Source organism: Mytilus californianus, unplaced genomic scaffold, assembly GCF_021869535.1.
Source record: "Mytilus californianus isolate M0D057914Y unplaced genomic scaffold, xbMytCali1.0.p SCAF_1, whole genome shotgun sequence".
NCBI classification, from domain to species: domain Eukaryota; kingdom Metazoa; phylum Mollusca; class Bivalvia; order Mytilida; family Mytilidae; genus Mytilus; species Mytilus californianus.
Genome location: NW_026262581.1, coordinates 55,548,825 through 55,569,489, shown reverse-complemented (window position 1 = coordinate 55,569,489; position 20,665 = coordinate 55,548,825). Strand labels below are relative to the sequence as shown.

The 20,665-nt window shown below is 30.6% G+C and overlaps 2 protein-coding genes across 8 annotated transcripts in view; one reads left to right on the top strand and one right to left on the bottom strand.

The window, feature by feature from the left end:
* The first annotated feature begins 226 nt into the window (after positions 1-226).
* On the top strand, positions 227-2,586 carry LOC127721737 (tripartite motif-containing protein 45-like). The gene has a single exon (XM_052228551.1). It carries the CDS (start codon positions 339-341, stop codon positions 2,250-2,252), a length of 1,914 nt encoding a protein of 637 aa, XP_052084511.1. The 5' UTR covers positions 227-338; the 3' UTR covers positions 2,253-2,586.
* Positions 2,587-7,901: 5,315 nt separating this feature from the next.
* Positions 7,902-20,665, bottom strand: part of LOC127721683 (DCC-interacting protein 13-alpha-like) — a 52,158-nt gene continuing 39,394 nt past the window's right edge. For 3 of the 7 annotated variants that reach the window (XM_052228481.1, XM_052228502.1, XM_052228489.1), the window contains 7 exons: positions 20,252-20,382; positions 19,624-19,732; positions 18,013-18,099; positions 17,691-17,784; positions 16,283-16,333; positions 14,887-14,913; positions 7,902-12,800 (listed from right to left, as the gene is read on the bottom strand). In XM_052228481.1, coding sequence (XP_052084441.1) covers positions 12,528-12,800; positions 14,887-14,913; positions 16,283-16,333; positions 17,691-17,784; positions 18,013-18,099; positions 19,624-19,732; positions 20,252-20,382 — 772 coding nt within the window. In that variant the 3' untranslated portion in view covers positions 7,902-12,527. Of the gene's footprint in view, positions 12,801-14,886; positions 14,914-15,428; positions 15,480-16,282; positions 16,334-17,690; positions 17,785-18,012; positions 18,100-19,623; positions 19,733-20,251; positions 20,383-20,665 lie in introns of those variants that run through there. The other 4 variants (XM_052228498.1, XM_052228518.1, XM_052228507.1 and 1 more) reach the window with 3 other exon arrangements.

Below are 20,665 nucleotides of genomic sequence, written 5' to 3'. Positions count from 1 at the left end.
AGCTATTTGACAATTTCAATGCAAACTTCAAGTTCGGCGATACAATTCAGGAAGAAGAACTTATAGTTTACGAGTGAGGGGTTTATAAACATTTAGAACACAAAAGCTGATGTTTGCCTCGGTCGTAATTTAATTTAATGATCACCCTCACGTGACTATATTTTTGTTGTAGAATATAGCTGAAATCGTGACCTGCTTTCCACCTGATCAAACATAAAGTACTTCCTTGTTCTGATTTAGAAGTCAAGCGATCGGTTCTTCTCGGATGTTAATGTCTAACAGCAGTGGAAACATACGATGTAAATCGATTGGTTTTCAACTATTACACCATTACAAATATGGCGGAGATGGATATGAAAACTATAGAAAGTGACTCGAAGTGTAGAATATGTCTGTCTTTTTACACAGAACCACGGCTATTGAGCTGTTATCACACTTTTTGCACACCATGCCTCGCAAAACTTGAAGTTTATGACAAAAATATAACGTGTCCGTTGTGTAGAATGAAAACATGTTTACCGAAAAACAGTGTGAACAGTCTTCAATCTTATCCTTTTCAACTCAAACAGTCGAATGAAGAACATATTCCATTGAATATTTGTGGATTATGCACAGATGAGAACACTGCAGTGGCAAAATGCTTAGATTGCACGTTTTATCTATGTTTGAATTGTCGTGATTATCATGGGAAATTGAAATCGTCAAAGAATCATGTTATTGATCCATTGGAACAATTGAAATTAGAACAAAATATAGACAAACGTCTGGAAGATGTCAGTGAAGAATGCAAAGAACACAAAAAAGATACCACATTGTTTTGTAAACCATGCAATCTTTGGTTATGTGTTGATTGTTCAGAGAAATCACACCGTCGACACGATGTTCAAAATTTAGCAATGTTAATTCAGTCTAAGAAAAAGATGTTATTGACTAGGACTGCAAGCTTAAAATCTAGGATTTCAGTTCTTGGAAATGTGGTGGAATTAATTAAACATGAAGAAAATAGGTACTACAAACACTGCCATATAGTGAAAACTAATGTGACCGCCCATGCCGAATGTTTGAAGTCCATACTATGTGATACAATCGACATTCTAACAAGCAAAAATTTGGATATTATAGACAACATTAAGAAAAAAGATTTGAAAGTTCTTGCAATTTATTTGACGGAAATAGAGACTGAGCAATTGTCACTAGCTGGTCTAATTAAAACTACAGACGATATCGTTAACAAGTCTCCAGATAAAAAGTTTTGGAGAGAGTTCCCTGCTATTGGTAAACATCTCGATAACGTCCTTAAGAAACCTGAAAACGCCTTAAAACCGTTTCACAATATAAGATACGAATGGGGAGAATGTAATGAAGCTAAGATAGAAGAGTTGTTCGGAAAAGTGACCTCAAATTCAATAGAAAATTTCATAAAGCCCGTATACCCGTCTTTGCCAATTCCAGCAATATCGTCTAAAACAAACAACTTAAAGGTGTTTAGCTTCGAGCTCCCCAAAAATGTTAATGGTATGCTTCCGGCTGTAAATGATAGAATCTGGATATTGACAAAAAGTGTGCTTTCTACGTACATGTACGGTGGAAAACTATGCTCAAGTATCACTCTCCCGGCTAACATTAACCAAGTTTTTAAAAATTCACGAAATGAACTTTTGTTTTGGACTGAACAATGTGCAATGAAAAAAAGTAGTACAAATAATGAGGAATGCTTTAAGGTTCCATTTGAAAATGGGTTGCCAGGTTCTATAATTCACAATGAAAACTTGCTAGTTTATAATACAGACGATAATCTGATATATGAGGTATCAGATCAAGACGGGATTCAAAATAAAATTAGAATTGAAGATCCTAACAACAAATTACCTGTGCAGAATATGTTTTATGGAACACATTTTAGGATGAAACAAACTAAGAAGAACCTCAATCTTGCTATGTCGTGGTCTAAGCAAATCGTTGTTGTCACCAATAAAAGTGGAATAGTCCTCAATGTTTTCCAAAGAAAAGACGCAGAGTTTGAAGCTATAGCAACAGATAATTATGGTAACATTTTTGTTGCCGACTACAGAAATGATAAAATCGATATATTATCAGAAGATGGCATCTTTCAACAAACATTATTAGACAAAAAAAGAGATGGCGTCGACGGTACTCTCCAAATGGACATCGACGAACTTGGCTATCTATGTGTTGTCGACACTGGTCGACTGGAACATGATCGAATTATGAAAATTTATTCATACCAATAAAAATACATGTCAGAATAAAATTTAGTGTTGGCAGACTTATTTCTCTACCATTTGAACAAGAAACAAAATACTGTAGTAGTTTATAAAAAGATCAGATGATTATATTGAGTTGGAACAAAGAATCTGTATACTGAGTAGAACTCAGATGAAAGAGAATCTAGGGTCCAATACACTAAATTCCAATTGCTTATTTCATTTTTTCAAAGGTCACTCATCACTAAAATTTAAATTGAGTTCCAAGAAGATATAACTGGATCCTCCAAACCAAAGATGAAATTTACATCCTAGTTTCAATTTTAGAAAGAGCAAAAAAAAAAAAAAAAAAAAAAAAACACGACCATAACAAGAGCATGTGCACCTCCCTCTTTTTTGACATATTTTTCTTAAATTCTCAGTTGATAATTTAGAAATGATAAGAAAACTAAGGTTACAATCCCCCACTGGCAATGTTGATTTACAAATGGTTTGTCTATTCTTATTAAATCCCTTTTGGTCATATAGCTAACGAGGTATTTGAGAAATAATACATCCTTGGCTTTCAAATTTTGGGGTTTAACATTCCTGATGAAGGTACATCAGAAAAGCGCTTCAGACATACCATACCAAATTTTTAAGTGTTATTTTATCTAAATAAATGAAATATCGATTATCATTAGTCAATGACTGTAAGTGCCTCGACCATAAGAGTAGTTTTTTTAAACAGTTTAGATGTAAAATATTTATCAAAGTATTCTTCAAATTATCATATTATGCAATACAATGAAATACTAGTCTCTGAGAGCAAAGAAATATATGGTTCTCTTATAAGAAATACTGAAGAAGCATTTCTAAAATCTGTTATACCAAAGTATCTTACTTAATACGTGTCCTTGACTAAAATAGTATCCAGTTTCTTAGAGGAGTTACATATAGTGCAACAGTTCAGAAAAGACAGACTTCATCTAATATTACCCTCATTTCAAGGAGCGTTGATGCACATGGTTTTCGTAATTAGGTAACTTTCTCATTTACTATTAGCAATAGATCAACAATGTTTGGTGCACATGATGATTGGGAAAAAAGTAAAATAACAAACTAGAGGCTCTCAAGAGCCTGTGTCGCTCACCTGTATCTACTGTGGTTTTAGAAATCGTGTCATATAGATACGCTAATAATGATTGAGGCCAAGTTTGATTTAATTTGGCCCAGTAGTTAAATTAAAAGCAGATTTTTGAAAAGATTTACAAAATTACCAATAAATTGCGGAAAATAGCTTCAAAGGACAATAACTCCAATAAGATGTCAATTGCCAACTGGTCATGTTAACTTATTTGTAAATCCTACTTTGCTTGATATTTTTGCTGTTTACAGTATATCTCAATCTAAAATGATATTCAAGATAATTAACAAAAAATAAAATATTTCCTTTCCTCCGCTCCAAAATTTATTTCACCCAGGGCCTGTATAATGCTGAAAATGCCTTTAAATGTTTTTATGGAACACCCTTCAAAAACAAATTTGGGTAGGGATTCCCCTGACCACGACTAACCCGCCGGGTCTGGGGGGCATTCCCTCAATATAAGTATTCTGAAAGAAAAGATATAATAATGGTTTATAGAAAAAGTAACACTGAATAATTCTGAAAATGGAACATATCAAGGAGAAACTATTAGCATCCCCCCCCCCCCTGAAAAAATTGCACCCCTGGAAAAAAATCAAGTCATCCCATTGTAGTCTTACAATAGTTACTAAAGACCCCTTATCATTATTTCAATTAGTTTTCAAGTTGTGACCATTTGAAATTGTTTTTACATTTTTCCCATAGACTTCTAAAGTAAACCCCTATGTTCTATTTTTACCAATGGGGGTCATGTTGGTTGTAAGGCAGGATCATCGGATACAATTTTCAATAAAGATACTCTAATAATAATTGTGGCTAAGTTTAATTCCATTTGGCCAAGTAGATTAAGGGGAGAAAATTTTTGTAAAAAATTACAAAAAATAGTGAAAAATTGTCTTTAAGGAGCAATAACTCCTTAAGGGGTCAATTGACAATTTTGGTCATGTTGACCTGATGAACATTTTAACCCAATTAGATATGCTCTAAATGCTTTAGTTTCAGAGATATAAACCAAAAACTGCATTTTACCTCTATGTTCAATTTTTAGCCATGGTGGCCATCTTGGTAGGTGGGTGCGGTCATCGGATACATTTTATAAACAAAATACCCTAAGGATGTTTAAGGCCAAGTATGGTTTAACTTGGCCTAGTAATTTTAGAGGAGAAGATTTTTGTAAAAGATAACAATAATTTACGAAAAATTGTGAAAATTTGACTTTAAAGGGCAGTAACTCCTTAAGGGGTCAATTGACAATTTTTGTCATTTTGACTTATTTGTAGATCTTACTTTGCTGAACAGTTTTGCTGTTTACAGTTTATCTCTTTCTATTATAATATTCAAGATAATAACCAAAAACTGAAAAATTTCCGTCAAATTACCAATATCAGGGCAGCTACCCAACAACAGGTTGTCTGATTCATCTGAAAATTTCAGGGCAGATAGATCTTGACCTGATGAACATTTTATCCCAGTCAGATTTGCTCTAAATGCTTTAGTTTCAGAGATATAAGCCCAAAAACTGCATTTTACCCTCATGTTCTATTTTTAGCCATGGCGGCAATCTTGATTGGTGAGCGGGGTCATCGGATACAATTTTTAAACTAAATATCCTAAGGATGATTTAGGCCAAGTTTGGTTTAACTTTGTCCAGTGGTTTCAGAGGAGAAGATTTTTGTAAAAGTTAACGACGACAACGGACGCATAGTGATGAGAAAAGCTCACTTGACCCGGACTTGGTCATGCATTTTCTTATGTAGAAAATGGATTCAAGCTGGTTTTATAGCTATCTAAACCTCTCACTTGTATGACAGTTTCATAAAATCCATTATATTGACAACAATGTGTGAACAAAAGAAACAGACATAATAGGTAAAAATGTCAAAAATAGGGGTACAGTAGTCAACATTGTGTTATAATCTTAATAACTATAAAAACAAACAAATATATCAAAAAAGAAAAACAAAATGGCATATAGACAAAGCACATAAGCAAAAATGAAAGACAAGAATACAAAAAATAACCATAGCACAAGTTTAAGTGTACATGCCTGTCCTGGAGGTTAACTGACCTTGACATCGTTTTCATGGATCAATGATTTTGGAAGAAATAAAAATAAAAATACTTCTATCAAGTACTCTTAATTTTTCTTATATGAGAAATTATAATAATTTCTGAAATTTAACTATTTTTTAATTAGAAAATAATGACTAAGACAACATATAACAGCAGCATATCTTGTTCATTTCATGTTCGAAGACAGAAAAGATAAATTAAAATGTTGAAATAGCCAGAATACAACATGTCGATATCAACATACTATTGAGGTCAAACGCTGTGAAATGAGTTGTGTAATAAGTGTTTTACAGGTAAAGATGCTGGTATACTAAAAGGAGAAAAATATACAGCTTTACATACATCTATCAATTGACAAAGAAAAGATGTTATCTCATAATTTGTTGTAACTTGTTGCTTGTTACACCAAATTGTGTGTACCAAAAGTTAAATAGTTTGGTCAATTCAGATTTGAGATAAAAAAAAAGGGAGTTTCAAATAGTCTCACAGTATCAATCTTCACTGTTCTATATTAAAGCATCCACTTAATAACAATGGCCATTCTGTAAGAAAATTGACAAAACTAATGATATGCATACTCGAGTATAACAGCTCAAAGATATAAATCAAAGTCACTATTCATGTGTGCATTATATTGACAAAGACGTGAAAAGAACTAATTGCAATATATTTCTAAAAATTCATAGAAAGCGAATTTAGTTGCGAACACAGCTACATCCTTAGTTCACAAGGTGTTGCCATAGGAAAGAACTGAATCAATTTCTAACGTTTCCAATAAGTATGATTAAGTACCATGCAACCGTGTAAAGAGTTATTTTTCTTTTCCTAAAAGGAAAAAAAAAAACCTTGAGTATTCTTAAATGGTTGTTTTGTATAAGACGTTTGCATGTGTTTGCTACTCCTAACTTTAAGACTTAAATGAATTTATTCTCCATGTTTGCAAGAAGCCTTGTATCAATTTGTTGTTAAAATCAGATACAAATTTTAACGCTTATTTGTCTAAATATATTTGAATATTTTCCCTTCTGTTATCTAAAACGTTGGTCTTTTCCCTAAATGTATACATTTATCGTCTTTTGTATACCTATTATATAATGGCTGTTTAATGTCCAGTGGCAAATTTAATGCATATTCAAAACGAAAACATGTATATTGCGACATGAATATGAACCCTGCTTTGTACTAGGCTGACACTCCTCTAAGCCAGATTTTTAAATGTGCTAGTTCACATGTTACAGTCTGTAGGAAGACATCACACTACTCAGAAATCTTATTTTTACTCCATACCAACAAGTGTTTGCTCTTACTCCTAAATACTACATGCTTAGCAGAGAAGCAAAACATACCAATTTTCAAACATAAGGTTTGATGCTCTAGTGGATGAAACCAATGACCTCCAGCACTGAGGTGAGTACGCAATCACAAGACCACAGAGGCAGTTGTATACCTAAGAAGATTAGGGTCTGCCCCTGAAAAAATACTCTTAACTTTCTCTTCAGATATGCATAAATTTTCAGGCTTCCTTTGCATAAAATCACTGATTTCAAGGCTCTGGAACTCATGTTTATTACAAGTATATAATATTATTGTATTTTGTAAAGTGATTTAAATGAGCTACAAATAATCGAGAAAATTGGTAAACCAAGAACATATATACTTTCATAGTATTTTTTATCCACATGTGTTGATATATTTCCTGCTTAAGTTCTATATGGATTTAGGAGATTTGAATATCAATAAACTATTATTGCCTAAAATTTAAGCATGAATTTTTATTCTTATCAATATTGAACCTCATATTAAGTTGAATTTTTAAATTTCTTTGACAAACAAGACTGACATTTGTGTCACCTAATACAAACAACTTCTTTATATGCTAATTCTTGGTCTTGAAGATTAGCTTCTGTCCAAGTTTCATAAAAATCCATGAAGGTTTACAAATGTATCATGTCAAAAAAATTTAATACAAAACTGTCTGTAAATGTTAACTGTAAGAATAAGTCCATCTATCAGAAAAATACTGAAAACGAAAAAAAACATATTTTCAAAAGTTTGCTTTAGACATTATTTCTTTATCATAAAAAAGCTTCTGCCAATGTTTCATAAAATTCTATGAAGGTTTGACAAAGTAATTGATGTGTAACAAACTTTAACCTCAGACTGTATCTACTTGTTAACTGTAAAAAAACGCTAAGTCCACTTATCAGTAAAATACGGAAAAAGGAAAATAAATATTTTCAAGATTTCACTCTGGACAGTGTCTTTTGGTCATAAAACAATCTTCTGTCCAAATTTCATAAAATTCCATGAAGGTTTGACAAAGTTATTGATGTTTAAAAAACTTTAACCACAGACTGAACCTAAATGTTGACGCTGCTGACGACGGAATCTAGGATCGCTATGTCTCGCTTTCGAGATAAATGTTGCAGGCTCAATAAAAATGTCCTCTGTTGAGTAAACAAATGATAAATAAAAAATGTCTGTAAGATAAGTTTATTAATAACTTCTTTATAAACACACACCTTTCTCTAGCAACAATGATTTATGTACAAATCTATACATATCACAGTTTAATATATATATATCAATATTTAACTCAAGGTGATTAATAAATAATATGGATTTAATTAACATTGTGCAGAATTATGCATCAAATAGTTAACATCTACCTTCACATGCCCATTGATTTTAAAGTAATCAAATTGGAAACGATGATTATTTTATAAGTTACTCCAAGAAGTTTAAATGCCTCAAAAAAATGTAGATATCTTTTAAAGTAATGTATATTTTTCTGTTAAAGAAAATCAGTCTTCTTAAAATACAGATCCTGTGTCCATGCTTCGCTTACAAAGATCTGACAACATTCCATTTTACTTCCTGTTCTGATAACTATTTAATTTAAAATTTGAAAACCTGAGGATTCTGAAATGTTGTTAAAACAGAAAGTATAACAGACTGTTGTTAGATCCTTGTAAGCGAAGTATGGACACAAGATCTATGTTTTAATCAGATTGAAAGAAAATGAACTGTGACAATGTAATGTAGAATCTTCTAGACAATAAACAAATGAATCACTACACAAGATGTGTTATGTCTACATTTTTGTATTTTCCTATTTTTAATATTTCTGTCAGTTTTTTAGTCAAATCTCTGGTCTGTATGTTTCGACTATTCAAAGTTACACACTATCACAGCTATATGTGCTAAAATATATTTAACAACATTCTGTCCTATATCTTTAGACTTATGAGATTCCAAATGGCACTCTATAAAATGGTTATACTTAACTAATACTATAAAGTTAAAAGGATTAAACATCTTTAAATATGTTACATTGCACAAAACAAAGTTTTAAGGAAACATTGAACTCTGTTTAAACATAACGCCTTGACATTTAAACATAAAACAATGACATTTCATGCCTTTTTGCATACGTTACCTCCCCCTTCAAGATCTGTTCTGTTTTAACATGCATCATGAACAAAAGTTGTTTTTTGGGGTTTTTTTTCAATTCCTTGTATCAAATATGACATTAAATTTTGAAAAACATTTGAGTAAGGTAAAAAAATTCTGACTTTGTCAAATCAAGATTTTTTAAAGAATCTTTATTATAGAAATGTTAGTATTGATTTAAATCTCTTTTATAGTTTAGTTTGTGGAGTTTGAAAAGGGACCATTCTCTTCGATGTTATGACATAGAACTAACTGCAAATAAAATAAATTTAAAGACATTAAAAATACCGAATTTCACTTCACTTCACATATCATAAAAGAAATAAAAAATATCAAAATGATATATATTTTAATTGTATGACTTTCTATGGTGAATAATAAGAGTAGCTCCAGCACAGTTGGTGGGTACTTCACATATTGTACTATGTGTCAATGGTCAAGAGTAAACAGAATTCAAAGTAAACTTTTACATTAATCTACTTGGTAGAAAATAAATAATTTCTTAGGTGATTAGACATTGTTATCAAAATATCATTGTTTTTTTTTTACAATGATATTTTTTTCATGCTGGATTCCCTTTGCCAATATTAATGACTTCTTTCAATCTGACAAAATCATAAATTAAAATTGTGTAATAAATAACATAGCAATAAATCAAATGAAAAAATGTGAATCTAGCATCTAGCATAGCACACATTAATTCCTACAGTGATAAAATGAAATGGTCTTATCATAACATATAAATTAATGAATGGTGGAGGCATCAGGCCTAGCAAACATTGATTTCAACTTTTTAAATCATTTAATTTTAAAAAAAAAAGAACAAACAAACACGATTTCTACATTAAAATGACTCATTTTGCAAAATTATCTTAAGTAAACTGCTACATACTGAATTCACTTACAAACATAACTTCAATCCATAAACGCAAAGAAAAAAATAGGATTAATCATCAAGACTTGAAAATAAAAAGCACTTTTTTGAAAACCAAAGCAACCCTTGTATATCATTTTAAATGATAAAATTTGATTCAAAGAGACAATGATAAACAGAGCTTGTTGGATATTTAAATCATATTCATTAAACAAGAATATGTGTCCATAGATACTATGGCCTGCTTGCACTATAACATTTCCATGTTCAGTGAACAATGAAATCATAATTTAAAAAGTTCATATCATAATGAAAATGTGTAATAAATTTAGATTTAACGTGACAACAACTTTGTGGTAGGCTACCTTAATAAAAAAATGTTAACCTTTCAAGAATGTAGATTTCACTTTCACATTTCCATGTTAACCTGATACACAACAAAGAACTGAAGAACAGAATCAAAACCAGAAAACATAATGTCCCCTGTCTAGTGTAGGTGAGGATTACAAAACAACAATATAATTCTTATAACAAAACAACATTGGCAATATCATTATGTGAAGAATTTTTTTTTTTAAATGCAAAAAACAGATTTGATATTTAGAAATAATTCCAATTCATTTAGATATTGTTGTAGTTTTTTCTTAATGATAAATAACATTTAAAACATAGCAAAATAAAAACTTGGAAATTTTCTAAATATTAGTATAATAAATTCATAATAAAATTATAGTTTTAGTATTGCTTAGCTGTCTATATCTAAAAAAGACAACTTTTATTTTTTGTGTCACAGAGTTAATGGTAAAAGAATAGTACACGTTTCATAAATATATACTATACTATACTTATACTATACATTCATTCAAACTATCAACCTTTTAATCATGTAGAGAGATCATTAAAAGTCTGTGTGTTTTTCTCTCATTAAAGTGCTGACAAATGCTTAAGAAATAAGACAATATTTCAACCTTTTGAAAGATAAAGTAACAAATAAGTCTTAAATGCCACTAAATAAAACAAAGAAACAACCATTGTAAATGGGTGATCAAAAATTTAACAACTATGAAACATAAGATATCTGTAACTTAAAGTTCTACCCATTAATGTAAAAACATATAAAAGATAGACAGTTCTTCATGTTGATAATTTTATACCTTTTTTTTTTTAAATATTTAACTCATGGTCATCAAAATATAATTTTTGTGTAAACTTGCAATATCAGTCATTCATATTAGTTCAAGAGAGATTAAAAACTGTCTCAATTTAAACAATTATTAGTAGTTTAGAGTAGCCTGCACTTAAATGGACTGTGTTACAACAAATCATCTCATATTCATGACCAATTAATGTGTTATTGAGTGAAAAGTTGATTTTTCTGAATGCTGCACATAATAAATAATGGCTACTTACAGAAAGACCAGAAATTTAAATCAGTATTTTCTCCTTCTGGCTAATAAAAATTTTATACTGAAGTATTACCACCCCATAAGGACATTCGTTCTTGCACCTTAAATATGAATTGTAATGTAAAACCTTGCCCCATTTCACCAAAGCTTGTGAATCTTTATAAAGCACGAAAAGTAGATAGAAATTCTTTTAGTAGAGACTGCAGTTTTATTTATATGACTTTATAACAAGACTGAAACACAAACAACTATAGGTGACCTATAGTTGTAAACTTCTATGTCATTTGGTCTCAGGTGAAGAGTTGTCTCATTAGCAATCATGCCACATCTTCTTATTTTATATAAAAGATTACATCTCTTACATTTTGATTTGGAAGAAGGTTGTACAGGCATGATTTCCAAGATTACTACATAAAATTCAAAGATGCGAATTATATAATTTTCATTTTTCATTAGAATCACTTTTTCACAGGCTACTTTAGAATCTTAATGTAACTTGAAACTGGTGCTTTTTAATTATGAATCAATTTGTGTTTTTTTTTTTGCAACATTTTCAAGAACATTAAGATTGATCTCACAGGTCTGACATTTTTGTAAGAAAAGCAATATTAGATTGAGATTTTGGCAGGAGTATTTAAATAGAGCAAGCAAATGATTATTATCAAATAATGAAAGTTCAATACTGCTTATATATTCATTTGTATTTATTCTGCACTTAAGAATTTTTTTGGTCCTTTCTTTCCACAGGATTTATCAAATCAGTCAATAATTTTATTCATTTAGTATTACTTTTTATAAAGTTTCAAAAAGATACTGAACTGTAAATCATCTTCAAATGAGTAATCTCATTAGCATGGAATAAAATAGAATTCTCTATTTTTCAAAATGTATCAAGCAATACAGTAGTTAAAAATTCAACAAATGTTTACAATCTGAACCCATTCATGATCCTAGAAACTTCATTTTTGAATGTGTAAGAAGCTCTTTGTATACTGTGAATTAATTTATTTTCATGGGTACCAATTTTCATGGATTGAGGAAAAGTTGTAATTTTGTAGATATTTGATTTCGTGGTTTTGCCAAAGCCAGAATAAAGGTCAATGGAAAATGTATACTTTAATGAATATTTAAGTTTGTTGTTCACGTATACCCATTAAATCCACGAAAACTGATATCTAACGAATAATAATAAATCCAAAGTACTCTGAACATTATTTTTCAATGGTTCATTATTGACAGTTCATTCAACTGTTGCAATTTACACAAGCTTGCAATAAGAAATATGACAAGATAATCTTTTCCAAATACCCAAACATACTAATAAGCAAAATCAATCCCCCATTTTCACCAAAATATAAAATGCCCCTAATTCAAGCTTCCGAGTCATCTACTCCTTCCTCTTCTTGTGTTACAACTAGGTCCTTGACTTGCTGAGTCATCTGTGTGTCTACATAATTTGTATCTTCTAACATTTCATCATCATCCTCCGTTGCAGTAAGCACCAAATATTTGCCGTCTGGTGAGAGAGGCAGTTTGTTAAGTTCTTCATCTGAATCAGCATCTTCAAGATTTTGAATATTTTGCAATAAAATGTTCTTTTCCTTGGCTTTAACCTTCTGAATCTTTTCCACTGCTTTTTTCTCCTGCAAGAAAAGGGAAATTGGAAAGCCATGAAACATGAAGGAAACTTTTTTCTATATGAATTCGAATAAATATGATAATTTATTCATAAACAAATGTACAATGTTAACTAAAAATATGTTCATTTATCCAAAAAAGACACTAATCTCTCTTACCTTCTAAATTGTTAAGACTAAGATTCATTTGTACTTAAAACTAATGATAAAGATATCTAAAGAAAGTGGCAAGTATCTTATGAAGTCTGTAATTTCGGGGGTAAATATTACTTTTTGTTGTTTATTTCACACAAAATTCATCTGATTATCAAAATAAATTCATTCTTTAGTACACAATTACCATTTAAGGTAGATAGGGTGTCTTCCTCCATCTTGGATTTTGAAATACCAGAAAATAATCGGTCTAGACCTTTAATAAAATGTGCAAATTTTGAGAGTAGTGGGTAATTCATGTGTAAGAATTTACATTTTAATATAGAAAATGACATGTTTAATTATATTTATGGTTGTATTTTACAAACAACAGAATACTTTTGTTTGATTCAATTTTTTCTAACTTTGCCACATAAGGGGAGGCAACTCAAATGTAAGGGCAGATAATTCAAATATTGTTACTTTTACAATAGAATGTGTTAGGAATTTATATATTTTATTATGTAGCAAGAAAACGGGTCCGGTGACCCCATTTTTTCTTTTTCTTATCTGAAAGTATAATATTAGAGCTATCTTCTCATGTTTTATCTCAAAATTCTATGGTGCAGTTTTCGTTTTATGGCAGAAAATTGCGTTTTCCATGCATTATCTATACAAAATCTGTCAATTTTGCACAACCTGTAGCGTGAAAATAAGCCCCGTGACCCATTCTTTTTATTATTTTTTCCAAAAAAGCATGATATAAACTACATTTTGGCAAATTATTAAAAAATTCTATGGATTATAATTTAGACACCCCATCTACCTTAAAATGGGAAATCCGAATTACGTCAAGAAAAACTCGAAAATCTCATGAAACTATCATATTCATATACAAGACTATTTCAAAGATTCACACAGAACATGTGAGCAAAAATAGCCTCTGTACAAAAAACTTGAACAAAGGTCATACACTTTTGGTTACGTTTTGTTTAAGTGAGCAGAAGTAGTAAAATTGCTAATTTGAATACCAAAATAGCAAAAGGTTTGATATTGATGCACACAACACATTATTTTGCAATACCTTTTTATCAAATACTTTCAAGACCAATAGTTTGAAGAGCCAAAAATAAAAATTGCAAAAACTTTTCCTCAAGGAGTTAATACAATTAAATCATTGATGAACTGAAATTCAACAAACAAAATGTATTATTTACATCATGGTAATAAGCTAGATCAGATCATTGGGCAGATTAACAATGCACCAGCGGCTGTACCCACCATAACTGTTGTTGCCCTCAAATGGTATGTCTACATAAATGGCCATATTTTTTTATACATGGATTTGGCAAAGTACACAACATATAACATAAATCCATATACTGATAAAATCACTATCATTATAATTTTCTACAATATATTTATACATTAAGCTAGCAGGTATGTTAACCTTTTTCCCCAGTATTTACATATTTATTCCAAGATTGCAAGCATTTTAAACATTTAATGGAGCTTTATAGCACAGCACTGGGCTAAAGAAGAATGATCTTTTCTATAAAATGAAACACAAAGAAAAGCATTTGGTCCATTCTATAATTAATCATAGTAGAACTTGCATTCTGAAACATGCATATCAATAAAAACATACAAAAAAATCTGGAAATGACCAATGACCCTAAAAATTTATCATGCATAACATGCAACATTGAACAGTATGTTTATTTTTTTTTAAATATTTGACGTACAATTAAACACTTTCATAATTTCTAACTGATATATAAATGTTCTATAATTATTATTCACTACCGTTTTCCTTTTGAAAAAAATTGTGATGACTGCTTCATTCCCCCCCCCCCCCCCTCCTTTTTTCATTCAACTACAACATTACAGATCCTGATTAGATGCATGAATATGATATGATATAAAGACAAAGCAAAAGAAGATATATTATTTTACTCACACCTGCTAAAGAAGGGTCGTTAGAAGGCTGTAAAATATCCGTAGCATTATCATAAAATATATGCTATAGAATACAAAGGACTTTGAAAAAAGAAAATAACATGTGACAATTTGAAATAAGCAAAGCTTGCTTATTAGTCAACAATGATCTATAAAACTGGTGATCTCATTAGGACATCTGAAATTTATTTTTATGGCAACCCTATTATTTATGTTAGTAAGAAAAAGAACTTTCATTTCATAGTCACATGATTTCATAGTTGGATGAAGTGTTTATTGCATGAGCTTCATTATTTCAAATTTGTTTTGTAAGTGAATTCCATCAAAAACAGGTATCCAACAGATTCTTAACTTTAAAAATTCTGAAACCTTGACCTGAAACAAACTTTTGATGTTAAAAGAGATATGAGATCCAATAATCATATAATCCTCTTCAGTTACCAATACAGGCAACAAATTTGTCATTAAAGCTATGTGTTGTGAATTAGTTAAATCATACATAGGTTAGATATTTATGTGCCTTAATAGGTGTTATAATACTGACCCTGTCCTTTATATCTTACATACCATACATTATGTTTGATTTGAATCAGTCTACAATGCATTAAAATGTGAATGTGTGAAAAATGTTTCCATGCATTGTTAAAGCTCTGATCTGCCCAACTGCAGCATTATACAGAAAAGATTCTTCAGACAAGGAAGGAAATTTCTTTCTGAGTTTTGAACAGTTTTATTCTTTGACACCTATTATAAGTCACCTTAATTTTCAAATCTAAACTTTCAATCTGATTGAATTATGTGATCACAGTATTCTTATACAATGAATATCTTTTTTTAAAATGACTGTATTGAGCATCTTTGAAAAAGCTGCAACCCTATTTGGAATAAGTTCATTCCTTGTAGCTTGTTTTATGATGCAAAAAAATTGTTGGGAAAAAAATTAAGTATCCAGGATAAGTTTTTTAAACCTTCATCTATTAAAAAAGTAATGCCCTTAAATATCAAATATCAGAATGTAAGATTACAAATGAAAACAATGGCTCTGTTCACTGAAAATCTTTAAAAAGTTAGATCCTATACCATAATATGAATATTATATTTCATCCATACATACTTTCTTTAATAAAAACATTCACATGCTTTGAATTGTAAACTTTCAATAGAATATGATGTTATGCTATTGTCTAAATGTAATCAAATCTGCTGCAAAGAAAATTAATTTTTAATATATAATATTTTTGAAAAAAATAAGTTTTCACTACAAAGTGTTCATAAAATGATATCTACATCTGCTTCTATCAGAGAAGTCACTCTTGAACGCTATGGTAAATTAAAAAGCCAAAAGAAAACCCATGCCACTCAAAAAATTCTTTATTATTTAATTACTGTGTACTTACCATTAAAGCTTGAAAGGCAAGTTTGGTTGCTGTTTGTATGGCACTGCATATCTATAAAAATAACAATAAAAAAAACATCTGATCTATCTTGAGTTGAATCAAAATATATATACTTCACTAATTGTTGAATTAGAATAAACAAGAATGTGTCCTTAGTACACAGATGCCCCACTTGCACTATCATTTTCTATGTTCAGTGGACCGTGAAATTGGGGTCAAAACTCTAATTTGGCATTAAAATTAGAAAGATCATATCATAGGGAACATGTGTACTAAGTTTCAAGTTGATTGGACTTCGACTTCATCAAAAACTACCTTGACCAAAAACTTTAACCTGAAGCGGGACAGACCGATGAACAAACGGACGCGCAGACCGAAAAACATAATGCCCCTCTACTATTGTAGGTGGGGCATAAAAAAAAATCTGTAAATAATTATGACACTACATATTGCCTCTTAAAAATACAATTTTTCTGACAGACCTGTACATACTGATAAATGTTTATCAACATGATTTATAATACTTCAGAACCAGGGTTTCCCTTGGGTCAATTTCATTTTTCGCCACCTCTTTCGCCACTCTCAATTTTTTTTTTGCCAACTAACATAAACAGATTTTTATTTAGGACTAGTTTTCCTTCTTGCTAACAAAGAAATCCAGTTTGCAGCATTGTTGTTTCTTTAAGTATTATTCTACATATCTATTTTATAACCTACAGTGTGATAAATGAACACTGAATTAGAACAAACTTATTGTTATTTTTAAGATATTGTAAAATTTGACTTCTAAGAACATCTTCAGTTTATCAACAGTCAGTTTATCTGATACGTCCTGCCTAATTAAAGGACAAGGAATAGCATTAGAGATTTTTCCTACTTTTATTCCCTTCCATTAAAACAACAATTTTTTTTCCCGACCATCGTTAAAAGTAAAAGTTGAGACATAAAACTTTACTTAAAACTGGTGCGCTGCCGCTTAAACGATGTGAAGTACCTACCATCTTCAAAACAATTATTTTTATCAAAGTTTGTAAAACAATTATTTAGGTGATATGTGAAGCCATTTTACCTCACATTTTCATTAAACAATAGAATTAACACCTTTATTAATTAGTCCATTGTTGCCGATTGCTATCAAATGAAATCAGCTGATTATTGATTTTCTGTCAAAATCTTGGCATGACGAGTTCAAGGTGAAATCCGAGTATTGTCTGATCAAGAAAAAAGTCAGACAAACCGGAATAAAATTAACAAGATGGTCATTATATTTCTTTTGCCAATCATGATTTTTAATCGCCACAATTATTATTTTTTTCGCAAAACGCGAAAATGGCGACAACCAACGGAACTGCCACTAGTATGACTTAACATAAGAAATTCTTCAAGACCAACTTTATCATTCTCTCACCTCTTCTGCTGATACGTTACATTCAAACACATGACAAGCAAAGGATGGATTAGGTAAACCTGTTTGTCTGTTTCTGGTTATAAAACCAAACAACCTAAAAAAGCAAGGAAAATATATATTAAAAGAAAATTTGCGTTTTCTAAATCTTTAAGCTAAAGAATCTGTAAAGTAAAAGCAAATTATTGTTTTTTAACGTCTTAAAGTTGAATATTCAAAGCCCTCATCAAATTGTTGATAAAACTTCAAATTCATTTTTCAAATAAATGCAACTGCTTTGACATGATCACAGCAGATACTCGATATAAAAATTTCTTATACAGACCTTTTGTTTTCATTGTGTGCTGCCCAAAATGATATGTCTGCTAATGCAAATACTGTTCGTACAATGTTAGTAGCTGGATCTATCAACCTGTAAAGTATAAATATGTGGCATTTTCATGATGCTGTTAAACCTTTTTAAATTGTTTGTTAACTAATCTGCATAAAGACTTACTCATAGGACATCTTGTCCAGTCAAAACATGTTTCAAAGTGACCCAAGTTTTGAATATATATCAATAAAATTGAGAATGGAAATGGGGAATGTGTCAAAGAGACAACAACCCGACCATAGAACAGAAAACAGCAGAAGGTCACCAACAGGTCTTCAATGTAGCGAGAAATTCACGCATCCGGAGGCGTCCTTCAGCTGGCCCCTAAACAAATATATATACTAGTTCAGTGATAATGAACGCAATACTTAACTCCAAATTGTACACAAGAAACTAAAATTAAAAATAATACAAGACTAACAAAGGCTAGAGGCTCCTGACTTGGGACAGGCGCAAAAATGCGGCGGGGTTAAACATGTTTATGAGATCTCAACCCTCCCCCTATACCTCTAGCCAATGTAGAAAAGTAAACGCATAACAATACGCACATTAAAATTCAGTTCAAGAGAAGTCCGAGTCTGATGTCAGAAGATGTAACCAAAGAAAATAAACAAAATGACAATAATACATAAATAACAACAGACTACTAGCAGTTAACTGACATGCCAATATGTTACCTCATCACAAACTACTGTAAATTCAGAAATTATTGCGAGGTTTTATTTTGGCAAATAATTAAACTGGGTGATAATCGCAATAATAAGAGCTCTCATTCTGATATCTGATACATAAAAGTGTATGTAGATTTTTCTGAAATTGCAATAATAAATTCTGAATTTACAGTATTGCATTAGAATTTCCAAGATCAACTGGAATGATGGAATAATATATCTGATAAAAAGGTTAAATTAAATTATTTCAATATTTTGGCTACATGTGACATAAGCAGTCACACACACACATTTATTCTTCAATTTTTAGAGGATAATCTTTTATTATTACTAGTGTCAATCATTGTTGGATTATTTGGCAACAACAAAATTAAACCACTGGCAATAGATCAGTAGAACCAGTAGGCAATATCGTATTTTACATACATATACTTGTAACCAAATACAAGAACAGCACATGCATATCATGCGAGTGATGCTCCAAAATTTTCAATTGTCCAATATTGTTATAAATGGTGTTGCCCTTAACAGGTCTTTTCTGGTTTATTGCTGTCTTATGCAAAACAATTTATATGTCTTTTCATTTGTAATTAAATCAAGTGTCAATGCAAAAACTGAAGATCCATAATGATGTTAGTTCATGTTCAAATTATACATTTACTTATTTGAACATTGATATCGGCTTGTTTCTATATATATAAAACTGACAGCAACCTAAGGATACAACTACAAAAGGACATCTAGAAGGTCACATATGGCCCTCAACATAGGAGAGCAGAGAAAGCTCTTAACCACCCCAAAAAGTAGTTGTTTATTTTTTAAAAATTTTCAAACCCATTTCAAAGATCATGACTTTGAAAACTTCCATTTATTCCTTCTGTATTCAGATTACCTCATATTATCACTAGAAACTACTAATCTAGACTCTGTCATTCTAAACACATTGTGTATTGCCCTTGCTGCCATTATCTGTCTCATTGTCTCTAATACTAAAGGTTCTCCTGAAAGTAAATACAGATATATGATTAGCTTTTTTATGAAAATATATAAAAGTTTTAAAGTGTCAGACAGGGTGGCCTACTTTTTGTGGGATATTGCTATACTGACCCTAGATGAATTCCTATAAGTTATATTATTGCAGGTAAGTTTGTAGCTGAACCCAGGTTTATAAATGTAATGCTAGCCAGTGATGTTCATAATGTAGGATAGGGTGAACTACTTTTGCAAGATGATGCTATACTCCCTCAGTTGCATTCTTACAAGAAGTCATTTGATTTTAGATCACTTAGTGTTTAAAAGTTTAACTGAAACTGGATAATGAAAAAAAGGACATATGACCTTCATAGATTTTGCACACCTAATTACATGTATATTACAGTAAGTCTAAGTTTTTAAGAACTGGTTGTGGTGCTTCTAGACACAGACATGGGTACTACGGGATCTCCGATAGTCCCCCTCAACTTATTGAGACAAATTTGAATCTAAATATTAGTACATAATATTACAATCATAGCAATTACCTCTATCTGCTTTTACTTCCATTGAACCTAAAAATCTGACAACAAAACTTTCTACATAATGGGAATCTGCTATTGCCGAGTCTAAAGTATCTAAAACTTCTCCAGTGGTCTGGTCAAATGGATTTATTCTCCTATAAGAAATAGAGAAAATTTTATTATTAAACTTATGATGTAACGGTATGTGTACACTGTATAGAATTCATCTTCTTACATAAACACATTTGAAAATTGCAATATTGGCATCTAAACTACAATTCTATAAAAGAGACAGTAAATACTGCACACAATGTAATACATTCAGAAAGTTTAACAAGTGTTCATGCAAACAACATGACATGCTATTAATATTAAAAACTTAAGATAAGAACAACAGCATTACATTACTTCTACCAATTAATTATCTTTTTTAATATA